Source organism: Acyrthosiphon pisum, chromosome A2 (genome assembly GCF_005508785.2).
Source record: "Acyrthosiphon pisum isolate AL4f chromosome A2, pea_aphid_22Mar2018_4r6ur, whole genome shotgun sequence".
Taxonomy (NCBI): Eukaryota; Metazoa; Arthropoda; class Insecta; order Hemiptera; family Aphididae; genus Acyrthosiphon; species Acyrthosiphon pisum.
In genome coordinates, this window is record NC_042495.1 from 51,754,343 (window position 1) to 51,771,451 (window position 17,109).

A 17,109-nucleotide genomic window follows, 5' to 3' on the forward strand; every position below is an offset into this window, starting at 1 on the left:
TATTAAAAATACATAATCAGATTTCTCAACTCACGAAATCAAATTAACGGGTGGTGAGGAGGGGGCGATAGTAATTTAGTTACAACTTACATTTAAATCACAAGAAAATATTGAACAAAATATAATATTGTACTAATCTTCACTCATTATCCTTACTATATAATATATCACATTGTATTCAGTCACTCATAAATCGCCCTTCGTATGCCTTTGGTTGGAGTCGTACGTGAAGATCTATGTAATATATATAATATAATATGTTCGGTATATTTTTTATTTTAATAACTAAGAATTTTCAGGACCAAAGGTATAAATATTAATATAGAATAATTAATAATAATTAAATCAATACATTTTGACAACTTGGTAGGAAGTATAAATCTTGTAATAAGTCATCAAATTCATATATAAATAAACAACTATACCTAATGAATGAAAAATATAAATTTATCGTTATATTTGGGATAGCCGTATACCTAGGTATACTATATTTTATTTCAAAAAATGTACACCACATTCCTATATCTAAAAATAATTTTAATTTAACCTTTATTAAATAGTATTAAAATAATATATTTTATATGAGGATGTCCGAATATATACCATAATAATGACATAGTTAGGTAGGTATTAGTATGATTAATGTATTATTAATATATCTAAATTTAATATCAAACTTTATTATCCTTAAAAATTAAAATGTATTCTTGTCTATACTAATTAGGTACCATTACCGAAAAATAAAATAATTTATAAGTTTTTAAGATAAGAAGTTTCCTTTAAACTTCAAAAGTTCAAAAGTTAATCACAATTTTGGATAAAATAATGGTTTTTGAAATTAAAATTTTGTTTGTGGAAATTTATCAATATTTACACAGTAGGTACACTTTAAAACTTCGACTTTATTAATGTTAAAATATTCTTGGTAAAACAAACTTATACCTTTTATTTAAAATTTCTACAAATAATTTATTTCACCTTACGTCCTTACGTTTTATTATTTTAGAAATTAAAATAATGATGTTTATCTCTATGTTTAATTATTAAATTATTTTTGAAATTAATTAAATGCTTATAATTAAAAACTTTGTCTCACTGCTTATAGTATTTTCAAGTAGGTAGTTTTTTTTTTTTTTTTAATTAGTTTATTTTATTTGTTTCTCCAATTCAGCAGTACCTTATATATTCATGCAATTACTTGAAACATTTTTGATATTATTTAACTGGACAGTTTGTTTCATTGTATATTTGTATGTATTTAATTAAATTACCTAGTTGTTTTAATTACTCAAAAGAAGTTTTTTTCAAAAATTATTATTATACCTAATTAATTGTTTTGGTTTTTACTGTTTCAAGTAATATAATTCTAAAGGTCATACATATTGAATTTCAAATCACAGTGATCTGTAATTTTACTACCATTATAAATTATAAATTCTAAAGTACCTATAGTGCAATGTTTAAATGAAATATATCCCAGTCATAATATTTAGTATTTAATATTAAAATAATTCATAAAACATTTTTTCTACTCTGATAATTATATAAATGATTCAAATGAGTTTTACTCATGGTTGATAAGTTGTATTTTTTCGTTAGCTATAATTGAGGTATACTCTAGGTATTTCTTAACACGATATTATATTATACTCGTACAGTGAACACAAAAAATAACTTATTTTGTCATTAAGCACCCGTGCGCCCGTCGATAATTTAAAAATACATATATTTTCATTATAAAAACTAGGAACTACCTATAGAATAATTGAAATCGCATGTGTTCGTCCAATTTAATGTAAAAAAGAAAACTGTGAACATGCCGTTGCAATCCAAATAACTAGCCATCCATTATTTTATTCTTTATTATATTGCAACACTATGCTATATTATGTTGTTTCTGTATGATCGATTCCCTGGCCTTTTCTCCTTCGAATTTAATTTAGTTTATGGATTTTAATTAAAATTTCAATCAATTACCATTTACCAATTTCCGTAATTATTATTTATACAGTTACACGTGCGTACATGCGGGTACTTTATTGTATGCTGTGAAGCCATATTTTTATTAGTAGATATTATTACTTATTAGTTATTAGTAATGCTGACACCAAGCAACAGTGTATTACACATTCTTCACATTAGTCGTTTGTATGCATCACAGCTGTTCAGATTTCTCGTTAAATTAATATTAGTACAAATGTCGAGGACAATAAAAAAATTGTTCACGTATCCCTCCTATACATCAATGCCGTCGTTACGCGTCAAAATTTCTCTCTGATATTTACCAATGGTCAGTAGGTACTCAATGTAGTATTTTATGATTACAGCGTTTTATATACTTATATCGCAAACTTCACATCATGGTAATAAATAATAACAATGTAATTTACGTAGCGTCTTTTTTTCTTATATTATTATTTATTATTATACATTCTCTATACTACTCTAATTATATTACTATATTATAAATGATAAAATGTTATCGCTGAACGAACTCTTATTATATTATTATTATATTATGTACCATCTACGTGTAATACAACGCCGTGTATTTGTATTGTATTGAAATGTGTATAGATCGTATTACAACATTTACAAGTAAAAATTATACGAAAAAAGCTATAATAACACACGAATTTCTCAGAAGAACGCAAGCTACTCGTGACAGAACACTACACACTATATATAGAGTGGCGTGGCGACCCACCCACCCACTGAACGACGCCGACTCAAACTATATTATAATAATATATGTCATCCGCGCATGGTCTCCCCCGCATGGGCTTGCCTCTCTAACAATTTTCGAAGCTTCCCCAAATATATATTGGATAACAAGTCAAGAACAATTTATTCTACGGTGAGGCAAATCATTTACTAAGAACGAGTATGCTCCAAGACTGTTTCTGAAATTTGGCTATTCAGTATTTTTAATTTTTAATGTGATTTTATTAATGTATTAAAGAATGACAAAAATTTGGAAATGAAGTTTGAAATACTGAACATTTAAAATAAAATAAAAATACATATTATAAAATAGGTATAGCAACTTACTGTTTATTAACTCAGTAGAGGGGTGTAGGTCGTAGAAAAATGTTCACAAAGTTGAATAAAGAAAAAATATGAGGTTCTATGGTTTCTATGCTTCTCCGATAATTTTTCTTTTTTTACAACTATTAGATAGATTTAACCAAAAGTACCAAGTACCGGTGGTTTCCCAGCAACACTGCCCCCTCCCCTCTTGATAAATATTCGTTAAAATGGAAAATTTATATTGTGTGTACTTGATATATGTAGATCTATACTCTATACGCTATAACTGGCCCCAAACAATCGTAAAATATATATATTGGCGTTTGTGTGTCTGCGTAACACTATAGAAAATAAAGAAATCGCCTTAAATCACGAAAATGACCCTATACCTATCAATTATAATTAACGATAATTCTCTGGAGTTCCAACAGGGAAGTTTTCCGTCGCGTGCAATCAACCGGTTATTTTTCCTCCGTTGTTGACTGCGCACTGATGTGATCCGGGACCGCAACAATATAAAGTATAAAGAGTTATGACGTGTTGTATACGTAGTATTATAAGTTTGGACAGTGACAGGGTAAGAGAGAGAGATACTGCTGCCGAGAGACTTGTACAGATAATTATATCGTCGTCATCGACAGGAGAACTTTTTAAGAGATTAAAACGTCGTGTTGAAGCAAAAAGTGTCTGAAACCCACCACCACCGCACCTCACCTCGCCACCACAAGATAACATAAAATTTAAAAAATAAAAATAATGAAAGAAAGAAAACACCGAAAAAACGAGAAGGTTAAGCGCAATATTGATCCGAAAGCACCGCCGCCGGCAGTCGGCGGTAGCGACGGACACCCACGCATCGTGCCCACCACCTCCTTTGCACCCCGCGTCATACCTCTCTGTCGTCCCGCGCACTTGCCACCACCACTCGTGTACTTACTACTACACTGCTGCCGTCCAGTCATAGTTCCTTTGACGGTGGAGACGGTGGCACACCTCCGTCGTTTTTCGGCCCCTCCAAACGTCTCGCGTGTACGGGGGCATATTATGATTGACTCCTTTCGTGTGCGTGTGCCTGCTTTTCTCTCCTCCTTATATATTATTATTATTATTATTATTATTATTATTATTTTTATCGACGTATGTACTATGTGTAACAGCGGAGGGCGCGCAACAGGGCTGAACCACGTCATATATAATAGTATATTCTTTACTATTATATTATGTGTGTAGTATATATATACTACTCGTATACCCTTTCACACAGCGCGTCGGTTTTCCGGGTTCATATTATAGAGAAAATATAAATATTATTATAACAACGAGAAACTACGTTTTCATTCCGTTCTTTTATTAGTTTTCGTATATTATATTTTCGTTTATATTATTATTATATACCCGAGTATTTATGGGGTGTTGCGTGTAATATTTTATATAATATTATATTTTGTTGTATTTCTCTTTTTGATGCCATTTTCTTATTTCCTTTTTATCTGTCCATGGACTCTGCAGAGTGTGTCACAGCCGCCAAATAATTGAAGAATTCGAAACTTTTTCCGGTGTCACTCGCTAGAATACAATGTCTACGGTTCGATATTATAATAATATAGAATAATACAACATAATATTATATTGATATAATTTTCGAGTATACAACAGTAATGCAGTTATAACCACCAAATTTTCGACGTTGTGCGTGCGTCCAGTAGTGCAACAAGGCAAACTAGCCAGTGTCACTTAATATAAATAATGGGCCCTAATTTAAGTTTTTTCTAGTGTTCTATCCGACTATCCTGAACATAGTAAACTATATTTGGGATCGATCAATACAATTCTAACATATAATATATATATACATAGATATTTTCATAGAATTCTATAAGCTTAATAAATTAGTATCTATATTACCTAAACATATTATTTAAATTATATTATTTTTTTTATTTGTATGAATGTAACCTACCAATGTAAAAAAGGAACGTATTAAATTATCAATGGTATATTTATAAGTACTAGCTATAGGAACATAATATTACATGATTTACCAGCGATACTTCTAAGTACCAGGAACCTTCAAAATATTATGATTTTAAAATTTATTGTGAAATTTGTAATCAAATACGGAAATAAACTATCGATGGTTTGGTCGGGACTCCTTATAAACCAGTAAACATTGAGAGTCCCAGTGATTGATACCCTCAACCCTCTCGGCAGTTGGCGTCCCTTTACACTTTTTATTAAAAATTTATATTTTACACTTTTTCTAGCTATATATACCGTAGTAGTGTATTATGCACATCACGTCATCACACATTGTGTCAAGAGTACTCGGTCGTAATCGTTAATCGTCAAAAATACCTGTGTATTATAAGACCAGTCATAGCTGTGTAAAATATATTCAACTATATTATGTTATAACTGTGTGAAGGGTTTTTTTTTCCTTCGACGACTTTTAAACGTTTATACATGATGCTGATGTACCAATATAAACGTGAATTGTCGTTCCTTGCTTATAGAATAATATATAGGTCATTCGATTTTCGATATCGTTTATGAATTAAACATCTTTTTTATGTGCGGTACCGTGCATTTACCTCCGCTATTAGAATATGAAATTTAAGATTAGGTAACTATATTAATATTATAGGTATCTACTTAATTCTGAGTATGTAATATATTATTATGCGCTTTATAACAAGTCGTTTTGGAAGTTTTACCCGCAGATAATATAGTAATACTTTTTTGATTACAAATACACGAGTTAAAATAGTTTTTGGAAGAAAGATTTGACTACATCATAATATTATATATTATATAGGTACCTACCTCGCAATATATTATTTGAATATAATATTTTACAAAATTAAAAATAAGTAATTTTCCATATATTATAATATTTATAGATCGGAACCTTTTTAGTCATTTTACAATAAAAATGTTTGTTTAAGCCTTTAAGGCCTTAATATAACACCCAACTCGCAATTTGTAAATTTTATTTTACATTCATCATATTTTTCATCACTTATTTAATATGACATAGCACCTACTATGTTTTTACAATTTTCAAATCGCATCGATTGTTAAACAATTTTTTTCCGTAAAATATAGCAACGCCAATTTTTATAAACACTCGAGTTTTGTATAACTTTACTATTATTTGTTAAATTCTGATATTGACTGTTATGAAGAGTTCTCAACATGTAATTTCCGTTTCAATTAATTGAATGATTATTAATTAAAATTTCCATTAAACTTTAAATCTGATATTTTCTTTATTGTTTCAAATGTAGGTGAATCATTCATCGTTGTTAAAAACTAATTTAAAATTTATACATTTAGTCTGATTATGAAAATTGTGATGTTAGCGTATAATTATTATTTAATAATATAACTATTATTATTTTCACATTACTTTATATCTTATTATAAAACATTTAAAAATGTTTAGCTGTTTAGACTTATTTATTAAAATTCAGTCATTTTATTTTGAACTTCGTTGTTAAGTTAAAGGAAACAATTTGTTTCATACATATAGGATTTGATTTGATACCTAATAAACATTGGTATTGTAAGTCAAAGCAAATTTGAATGAACTAATTATGTAAGTAAAGTATTTCCATAAACCCACGTCCTTGTGACTTTTGATTTATTTGATACATTTATATTACTTGTTTAGGGGTCGTCCTCGCTTAGAAGTAAAAAATGTTGTAGTAAAAAATATTGTATTTTTATTGATCACAATACAAACAGTGCAAATCAGTAGCCTATTTACTTGAACATTTTTCTATTAGTCTGTACTAAATATTTATAAAAATTATTAACTTTCACCAATCATAATGTTATATGTATGAATGATGTTTTCTTTTCGTTCATCATCACTTGAGATGATATTTTAAGATCAGAAGAAAGAAACTGCCTCCATACACACCTATATGTTCCGTATAATCATAATTCATAAATCCTAATGCTACTGGTGCTATTAACGAGGATTAGGTATGTTTTATTTGCCAAAATTGAAACGTTCAAATTTTTATATTTTAGTATCATATATCAAAAATATAAACAAGTATTCAAATATAATTCCATCATAAATAAATGTACTACCTAGATCAGTTATCCGAACAATTTATTATATACTGACTCACCAAGTATGCTCACACCCTTTTTTCTTCACTTATATAGTTATTCAAAATATAATTTTTTGAATTTTTTAATATACACTTAGTAATTAGATTATAATTTTAAATTCTTGAGATTTTTTGTACTACTTCAACAGTGTCATGTACTCCTGTGGTGATACAAACTTCTGTTTTCAAACGAGACCCCCTCCCCCTTATTTGTACTGTAATTTATTTAGTGAATAATTTTTCTGAAAAATATGTTGATATATAGGACATAGGTCCATAATAATAGTTTTGAAAGATATGGGGGGGGGAGCTATGTTCATTTTATTATTATAGTAAATAATATTTATGTCTATTGGTGTTTTAAATTTGTAAAAAATATCTGAGTTGGTATAATGAGTATATTAGATTAATAATTACTTACATCTATTTCATGTTTTTGTAAAACAGTTTTTAGAACTATATTATTCTTGGTATAAAAATTTTGTCAACTGAGAAACTACTCTTTTGAATTTTGAATTAGATGCTAAAAAATTCTCCAAAAAATAATCCATAAAGTAATTTACAGTAATACAAATAGTGGGGATTCTCATTTGAAAAGCAGAAGTTTGTATCGCAAATAAGAACACTCCTTAAGTAGTACAACAATTTCAAGGACTTTAAATTATGGTCTTTAAGTAGGTATATTTAAAAATTCCAAAAATCAGAATTTGATTAATTTATGAGAGTGAGCGTGATTTATGAATCACCCTTAATTATACTATAATGGACACACATATTATACGATATAGATAGGTATGAATTGTGATTATGTATAGTGATTCATGTCTATAGTAGGGAATAATATACGTTTATAGTAATAGTTTCCATAAGAATTCGTCACTATAGCTTGAACACCAAACGACAAACATAACAGATGAATCATTCGTAATGAACATAAATAAAGATCATCAGCTAATCATTCTAAACTGAGAATATAGATACCTATTACCTACTACTTATATTGAATCCTACATAAAAATCATTTTTATTTTCTAGATAGGTAATAATTCAAGTTTGAAGTAACAATGAAACAAAATTTGAATGCACCAGTTATATTAACTAAAAAATACAAAATATACTACAATAGGCGTACTGTTATATTATAATATAGTATATGTATAATATAGAAACGTTTTTGTTTGTTAGCTAATTAATTTCAAACGGATTTCCAGTTAATTTTCTATTGGCGTTTATTCAGATTTTTTTAGTTTACTACGGACTGTGAAGAATTGGAACGATTTTTTTTTCTTTTACTTACTATAGGTTCAAAATTGTATAATATTCGATTTTTTTTTTAGTTCCAACAAAATGAACTATTGAACAAATATTCTTCTTTTATTTCTGAAGAATTATTATTAATTTAAACTATTTTTTTTAAAAATAAAATGCAGTATTTCAGTGTAAATTTGTAGGTAGTTAGCAAAGTCGTGCACGGGCTTGGACACAAGAAGCGTAAATAATTATCCCTTAGCGTTTACACCTACGTGAGCAAATATATAGTATATAATAGTGTGTAGGGCGGAACTGGCTAATATACATTATACTATTTTAGTATTATATATTCCCCTTTACTATAAAACTTATGTGTGTAATAATTAATTTTTCACTGCTAAAGTAACATTTTAAAATATATATATGTATATAAAATCATGTTCAACTACATAATATTCATACACGTAAGTAAGTCACACTACGCGTATACTATATAAGTTCAAAAATTTAAACCTCCTTTTACAGTTGTCCTAAACCTATATAATAAGTAGATTTAAATATTTTCAGTAATTAAATCATTGATATATACCATTATACCCCCATACCTCCATGTATTTTGTTTTCACTCTTGAGTAGTAATCCTGCTATATCTCATTGGTTTTATGTACCGGAAAATATTAGGGCATAGAATTCGGGTCAAACGGGGTCGAGTAAATAAGATACCTGATACTTGATTGAATATCATGGTTGAAGGTTAAAAGAAAATTATTTTTACTTGTTTCAAATTATTTTATCATAATTTTTACTGGAAAATAAATATTTACATTGTACTTACACCTCTAACATTGAGGTTTGTTAAAACTTAAAAACGTATTAAGTATAAATTATAATACATATTATAATATAAATATGATATGCATTATGGTGTTCCTTGAGATTACCTATTTAATTATTGTTTACGGTTGCGTGTCAATATTACATTGTTGAAAAAAGAGGAACCCTAGACAGACAATAATTAGAAGGTCTAAATTTCCGCTCTGTGCTCGTAATTTCTCTCCTTTTGTCGTCTAGAGATTTAAGGGTCGTGACGCAAATTACATATCCGCTGTTGTTAAAAACGGTTTTAATAAAGACTTGTGAAATTTAAGAAATATATATTTTACCATCAATAGTTTATATTATATTTTATAATCTTCAACACTTCTATAAAAATGTATTTGGAAAAATGTTCTATAATTGCATATTACAATCAACAAGCTAATTAAAAAAACTGCACGTTTATGAAATAACTGGGCGTTAAAAGTAGATACATGCAAACCTAACGGATATGGGTGGCCGTATTTATACGAATTATGCGCTTAGAATATCTTTGTCCTTGTTGAACCGGTTGTGCCTCGTTTTTTATTTTACATCTTGCAATTTCCCATATTATACAACCACATAATATAATGTTTACTCGACAAAAACAATACGCTTAAAAGTTTTTTTTCGTTATTAAAACAGAACAATCATATTATAATGGTTTGAATCTCAGTATCGACTTACACGTTTGGAAGTATAAAAAAAACCTAGTATTCGTCAAAATTAATATTACTTTTTGAAAAAATGATTACTTAAAAGTGCACCAGTCATAGGCTTAATCTGGGGTAAATTCTTGGAGGGCAGTCTGTGGTAAATCTAAAAGTCTATAAGATAAAATGACATAATTGCAGTTAAATATCTTATGGGGCAGTTGCTCTCCTTAGATATCTATTTAATTTAATATAAATAATGTATTACATTTTATATTCATCTTTCACGAATAAATATTTTCTCTCTGAACACTATTTGATTTAATTATACATTTGCTTACCTCATCGTACCCAAGCAGCAAAGAAATGTTTTTTTAATGTTTTTAAAACATTTTTAAAATGTCTTAATGGCCAACTTTTAATTTTATACTATACAGTATTAAAAAAAAATACTAAAGAATAAAATTATACTACCTTATTAATATATAATAATATTTATTTTATAAATAAAATTATATATAGTTTTATACATTATTTTTCAAAAAATATATTTTAAATGTTGATAGTAATATATATTATGAAATACATTTAATTGTTGTAAAAAAAATATTATTACAAAAATATTTAAACAATAATGTTTTTAAACGTTTTAAAAATATTATTTTTGCAACTCATTACAACAGCAATGTTGTAATGTTTTAAATACATTTCTAAAACATGTCTTTGCTGCTTGGGTATGAGCAATATTGCAAATTAATAATTTAATATTTTATAATATTCCGTACCGAATTATAACATTTACTTATTTATGATTTCAGATGGATTATGCGGACTCTCAAAGCGGTCTGCGCTCGTTGAATATCCCCCGGCACACCGGCATGGAACGTGGTGGGGCGATCAACCTCGTATTCGACGACAGCGTAAGTGTCTTAAATATTATTATTAGACTTATTGCTAAAAACAATATGAAAATCCTGTTATTATAATATGGTTTCCGTGTTTTGTGTGATATGTTGGTGATATAGTATATTGCTGCGATCCGGCCTGAACTATACCAGAAAAGCAATCGGAGTTCGCACAGCTCGGATACCAGTTCGGCGTATTCGGGCAGCGACACCATGACCAGCGTGCATTCGGGGAGCGTTTCTGTGGAGGCGGACGAGGTGGACCTGTCGGGACTTGTCGAGTCGATCGTGGACTCGGACGAAGACGACCTGGGTGACAGCAGCGAGAGCCTCACCGTCCGGGACACGGTCCGGGAGTGCCTGGAGAAGGACCCGTCGGAGCGGGCCGAGGACGATGTCGAGGTGCTGCTCGAGTTCACCCAGCACTTGAAGGCGTTCACCAACATGACGCTGGCCGTGCGCCGGGCGCTGTGTAGCGTCATGGTGTTCGCAGTCGTCGAGAAGGCCGGCACTGTGGTGATGAATGACGGTGAAGAGCTGGACTCATGGAGTGTGCTGATCAACGGCCACGTCGAGGTCGAGCACGCCGACGGCATTCCCGATCAGCTGCACATGGGCGACAGCTTCGGCATAGTGCCTACCATGGAGCGGCTGTACCACAGGGGCGTGATGAGAACTAAGTGCGACGACTGTCAGTTCGTTTGCATCACGCAGACGGACTACTATAGAATACTCCACCAGGGCGAGGAGAACACCAAAAGACACGAAGACGACGGAGGCAAATTGGTCATGGTCACCGAACAAAGGGGTACGCTGGAAGCCGGCAGACGGGGTCACGTAGTCATAAGGGTAAGTTCACCACGACTTTGTCGTGTATGTATTATAATAATAATATGTATATGTTATTACTGTCGTCGTAATATTGTCATTACATTACTATAATTGTCTTATTGATATGCGTTCTGGTTGTAGGGTACACCGGAGAGACTGATGCTTCAACTGATCGAAGAAAATTCGGTTATAGATCCGACCTATGTGGAAGATTTTCTTTTAACGCATCGGACTTTCATTAAAAACTCGATGGAAGTTGCCAACCAACTGTTAAATTGGTTTAATGAACCGTCTGCGAGAGACCGTGTTACTAGAGTGGTGCTACTGTGGGTCAACAATCATTTTACCGATTTCGAAATGGATCCAGTGATGATGGACTTTGTAGAAAAGTTTGAAGCGTGCCTGGAAGAGAATAAAATGGGCGGACAATTGAGATTGTTAAACATTGCTTGTGCTGCAAAGGCAAGAACTAGGTGCGTAACTCTAGCCAGACCGTCTAGAGATCAGGTGCTACATTTTTCCATTTTGGGAGGATATGAGAGAGGATTTGGAATATTTATTTCAAAAGTATGTATTTTCTTCAAGGTTTTTAATACAATTTATATTTAATTATACATAAATATAATATATTAGGTCGATAAAAAATCGAAAGCTGAAGAGGTCGGTCTGAAACGAGGTGACCAAATTTTAGAAGTTAATGGACAAAGCTTTGAACATGTAACCCATACGCGTGCTTTAGAGATCCTTCGAGGAACTACGCATTTGAGTATTACTGTCAAATCTAATCTTTTAGGTAAATATTTTTAATTACTTTAAAAATGTATTGTCATTTAATTATTGTATACAATTTAACAGTGTTCAAAGAAATGCTTGCAACTCCTGACAACTCACCTCGACCAAGAGGTCGACAAAAACCGTCTGTGGAAATCGCTCGTCTTCAAGACGATCCACGAGCACGGCCGTTGCTCACTGCTCATCTTCCTCCTCCTATCCAACAACCTATTAAAACAAACGCATCCAACACATCAAGTGGCGGAGGTTTTATGACTCTCGGCCCCAAGAAACGTCTTCAGCGGGCTCTGATGAAAATGAATATTTTACCAAAAAATATTATTGGCGACGTGTATGATGATAGTTCGGTGTCTGCTAAATCTGACTCTAGCTCAAATTTTAAACAGTCACATAGCCACCCGGACTTGACTTCAATATCATATCTGGACGATACAAGGGTAGCAGCAGATTATCCAGAACACGTATTAAAAGTTTATAAGCCTGATCAGACTTGCAAATACCTATTGGTGCATAAAGAAACTACAGCTCATGAAGTTGTCATGCTTGCATTACAAGAATTTGGAATCACAGAACCGAGTTCCCTTTATTCATTATGTGAAGTTTCAGTGTCAGAAGGAGGTATAATTAAACAAAGGAGGTTGCCAGACCAACTACAAAATTTAGCAGAACGAATTGGGCTTAGTAGTAGGTCAGTCTAAAACCTTGCATTCTGTATTTTTTTTTTTTGAATTTTTGAATTTGTATTCATATGCTTTTATAGATATTACTTAAAAAATGTCAGTAATACTGAAACATTAGTTGGAGATGAACTTGCAGCTGATTTAATAAGGGAAAGTCATGTACATTTTTTGCAACTGAACGCTGTTGAAGTGGCGGTACAACTAACACTACAAGACTTTTCAATATTCAGGCAAATTGAAGCTACAGAATATGTTGACGACCTTTTTCAATTAGACAGTCGTTATGGAACACCAATGCTATCCAAATTTGCTGAAGTATGTACTTCATACATTTTTTTTTAAAGTAAATTTTATTTAAATATAATTTATTAAATGTTAAACATTTTAGTTGGTGAATACAGAAATGTTTTGGGTTGTAACGGAAATTTGCTCTGAACACAACCTTATAAGACGGTCGAAAATGATCAAACAATTTATAAAAGTAGCACGTACGTAAACAAAATAGATTACCTAAATTAAATATTTAATTTTTTTTTCTCATTTAACTTTTATTTATTGAATATATAATTTTATTTATATAGGTCAATGTAAGGAATGTAAAAATTTTAATTCTATGTTTGCCATCATTTCCGGACTTGGACATGGAGCTGTTAGCCGTTTACGCCAATCGTGGGAAAAACTACCCACAAAATATCAAAGATTATTTAGTGATCTTCAAGATTTAATGGACCCTTCACGAAACATGAGTAAATATCGTCAACTAGTCAGCAATGAACAATCTCAACCCCCAATTGTAAGTATAATGTGATTTTAAAAACGTAACACTTGATAAAGGTACTAATTTAAAAAAAACTTTTAGATACCGTTTTATCCAGTAGTTAAGAAAGATCTAACGTTTATTCATCTTGGTAACGATACACATGTAGAAAGTTTAATTAATTTTGAAAAATTAAGAATGATTGCCAAAGAAGTTAGAAATCTAACAAACATGTGCTCATCACCTTACGACTTACTAACAATGTTAGAACTTGGTGGACAACCTACATCCAATGCAATGGTAGCTTTGAATCAGCTTACTACAGGTGTAAGTGGAAGTGCTCATCAGGGAGGTGCTGCCACATTTAAAAGAAGAAAAAAGTCAACTGCTGCCCCAAACCCTAAAAAGATGTTTGAAGAAGTATGCATGTTATTATAATAGTTGAAAGTTCTTGCAATACAAAACTGAAAATTTTTCTTTTAAAATTATTTTAGTCCCAAATGGTAAGAAGAGTCAAAGCTTATCTGGCGAAAATGAAGGTGCTCACTGATGAAGAAAAATTACACGAACTGTCAATGAGTTGCGAAGGTTCTAGTACTGGTGGGTCTATAATGGGATCTGGACCAATAAGAAAACGACATCCATCACCTACGCTTTCAACAGCTAGTAGTGCTAGTAGTGCCAGTGAAGGATTGAAAAATACTGGTCCTAAATTTGGTAATTATTAATACTGATTGTATTCTTGGTTTATTTGTGTTTTTATATCCAAATAAAAATATAATAGGCTCTGCTTCACCACAAGCTGTACGAAAGTTATTGTCTTTGAGTGAACCAAGCAAAACGAGACTGCATCAGCCCAGGTATCATATGGCGCCTTCTCCTGGTCCACCAACTCGTCGCAACGTACACCAACCACCTAGTGTTCCAGCAACGTCTCATGAACGTTCTCACTCAGACACAACCCCTCTTAACCCACCACCACCTTTACTCTTATCATCTGTTGATCTGAATGCTGAGAGCAGTAGTGTTACTAGTTTATCAAACCTCTCACTAAGAAAGACTGTGACATCCAGTAAGTTAATTTATGGCCTATTAAAATTAGTACACAAATGTATACTCATTTAAAGTTTGTCCTAGCGGGTTCAGTGACATCCAGCGATTCAGGACACTCGACACAAACGAGCGGATCAACAGATGTTTGCATGCCTCCAGGAGCATCGCCTCCACCACCACTCCACTTAAGGAGACATTCAGTACTTCAACCTCCAGGTATTAATCTATATGCACATTTATTTTATTTTACCAATTTTCTTAAGCTAATTATTTGTATTGTTATTAGCGAGTTATCAGATTGGAAACCGTCCTATTTATTCGTCGAACATGCAAATGATGGGAACATCGACCAACTGTGTGCGGACGAGACCACCACCAGCTTATAACACGAGTGTTGCCCAAATGGCAGCTAGGATGCACCGTTTAGGTAGAGCACATTCGCATGAAGGTGTCACATCAACATATTATCTACGAGATGATGGTGATGATGATGATGGTAAATATTACTTATATAATTTATTTGATATTAATTAAATATTTTTGTTAAATAATTGTTTAGACGACGAAGATGCACAAGTATCTGCTGTATGACTAGTCAACCACCCATGATGTAAAAATAAAAATGGCCATGAACATATCAAAACTAAAATTGCTTGTAAAAATTTAAAAAATATTATTTCCATTAATTTTTAAGTACAAATGTATAATTTGAATATATTGTGTATATTAAGATGTATTCAATGTAATGGTATAACGTTAAAGGTTTTTTTAAGGTTCTTCCAAAATACTTAGTACCTAATTTTCTTTTTATCTTTTCTACCAATTTTTCAATTTTAATTCGCGCGGAATAACAAATATGTTAAAAATAAATACTGATCTAGTTATCATTTTTATTTTATTTTTTTATGTATATATATATATAGATAATATGTATCACTGTATTTGTAATTACCATAATAACGTGTTTTTTTTTTATTTTGTTATTTAATTTTACTGACCAAAATACAAATTTCAATCATTATTATAGAACGTCTAAATATTATAGTGTAAACTTATCTTTCGATATAAGGATAGAGTTAATTTAATTTAAGAGACACCTATTATTTACATAATAATATAATATGTAATGAGTCTATTGTTTTGGTCGAAAAAGTATTATTATTTTTTACGCAATTATAAGTTAACTGGTTTATCAATTCGTCTAAACCAATCACATTATGTAATCTTAATTAGATCATTGATTTTATGTTATGATTTATACATTATTTTTTTCATTTGTTTTAAATTTTATTCCTAAATTTTATATTGTATATCTAACTTTGAATTTTAATTTATGTATTGTTGCTACTGACTGAGTATGTGTAAATCATTCGTAAAGATTATCGTGTTTTTTAAATTTTATTTTTATTTACTTTTTACCATGACATTAAGCTATATGTATATGTTAAAACATAAACAAAATTATGCCAAATCATAATTATTACTACGATCACTGGTATTCTAAATCCTTTACACATTTAATACATCGACTTAATCTAATAATCATACTATATAAGGAAATAGTAAAAAAGATAAATACAACTATCTATGAATGTTTACAGAGTTTATTTTGAAATTTCTAAATTAATTGTAGTGTATTTCTGGTAAAAAAATTGATAATTAAAATGTATTTTTTTTTTGGAAAGTAAATAATCATGAATACCAATTTGTGTTTAAATTTGCTACTAAAACGAAGTTAATTAACATAATATTATAAAAAATATACAGTTGCATATTAATGGTGGAAAAATGGAAGGTCAAATCAAATAAGAATGTTGTAATTTCTTTCACTACTAATAACACAAGGGTGTCCGCAAGGAGGGCAAGTAGGGGCAGTTGCCCCTCCCTTGGCTTTTTCTGGGTTAACTCTCATATATTATTATTGATGATTTTAATGTTCTAAAAATACTAAAAAATGCCCTAACAATTCTAAATAGTGCACTAAATTATTTTTATTTTTATTAATATTAAAGATATAAATTCTAATATAATTCTAATATACATTTTAAACTTTAATGATTGTAGAAAAGTTTGACAGAACTTATTTAGATTACCTATTTAATTTAAAAATTAACTATTTTTTTTTTTCTGTTCCTATAGGCTTAGACTTTAGATCATATATTTATTATAGAAATT

General features: G+C 30.5%; 1 protein-coding gene across 4 annotated transcripts in view; it reads left to right on the forward strand.

Moving 5' to 3' along the window:
- LOC100162402 (rap guanine nucleotide exchange factor 2) overlaps window positions 1-16,330 on the forward strand; it is a 93,282-nt gene extending 76,952 nt beyond the window's left edge. For 3 of the 4 annotated variants that reach the window (XM_029489625.1, XM_029489626.1, XM_001952552.5), the window contains 14 exons: window positions 10,735-10,836; window positions 10,942-11,670; window positions 11,794-12,219; window positions 12,286-12,445; window positions 12,508-13,132; window positions 13,205-13,439; window positions 13,513-13,612; window positions 13,706-13,917; window positions 13,984-14,301; window positions 14,376-14,598; window positions 14,666-14,953; window positions 15,019-15,150; window positions 15,221-15,430; window positions 15,494-16,330. In XM_029489625.1, coding sequence (XP_029345485.1) covers window positions 10,735-10,836; window positions 10,942-11,670; window positions 11,794-12,219; window positions 12,286-12,445; window positions 12,508-13,132; window positions 13,205-13,439; window positions 13,513-13,612; window positions 13,706-13,917; window positions 13,984-14,301; window positions 14,376-14,598; window positions 14,666-14,953; window positions 15,019-15,150; window positions 15,221-15,430; window positions 15,494-15,525 — 3,792 coding nt within the window. In that variant the 3' untranslated portion in view covers window positions 15,526-16,330. Of the gene's footprint in view, window positions 1-10,734; window positions 10,837-10,941; window positions 11,671-11,793; window positions 12,220-12,285; window positions 12,446-12,507; window positions 13,133-13,204; window positions 13,440-13,512; window positions 13,613-13,705; window positions 13,918-13,983; window positions 14,302-14,375; window positions 14,599-14,665; window positions 14,954-15,008; window positions 15,151-15,220; window positions 15,431-15,493 lie in introns of all 4 variants that reach the window. The other variant, XR_003839467.1, reaches the window with a different exon arrangement.
- The last annotated feature ends 779 nt before the right edge of the window (window positions 16,331-17,109 follow it).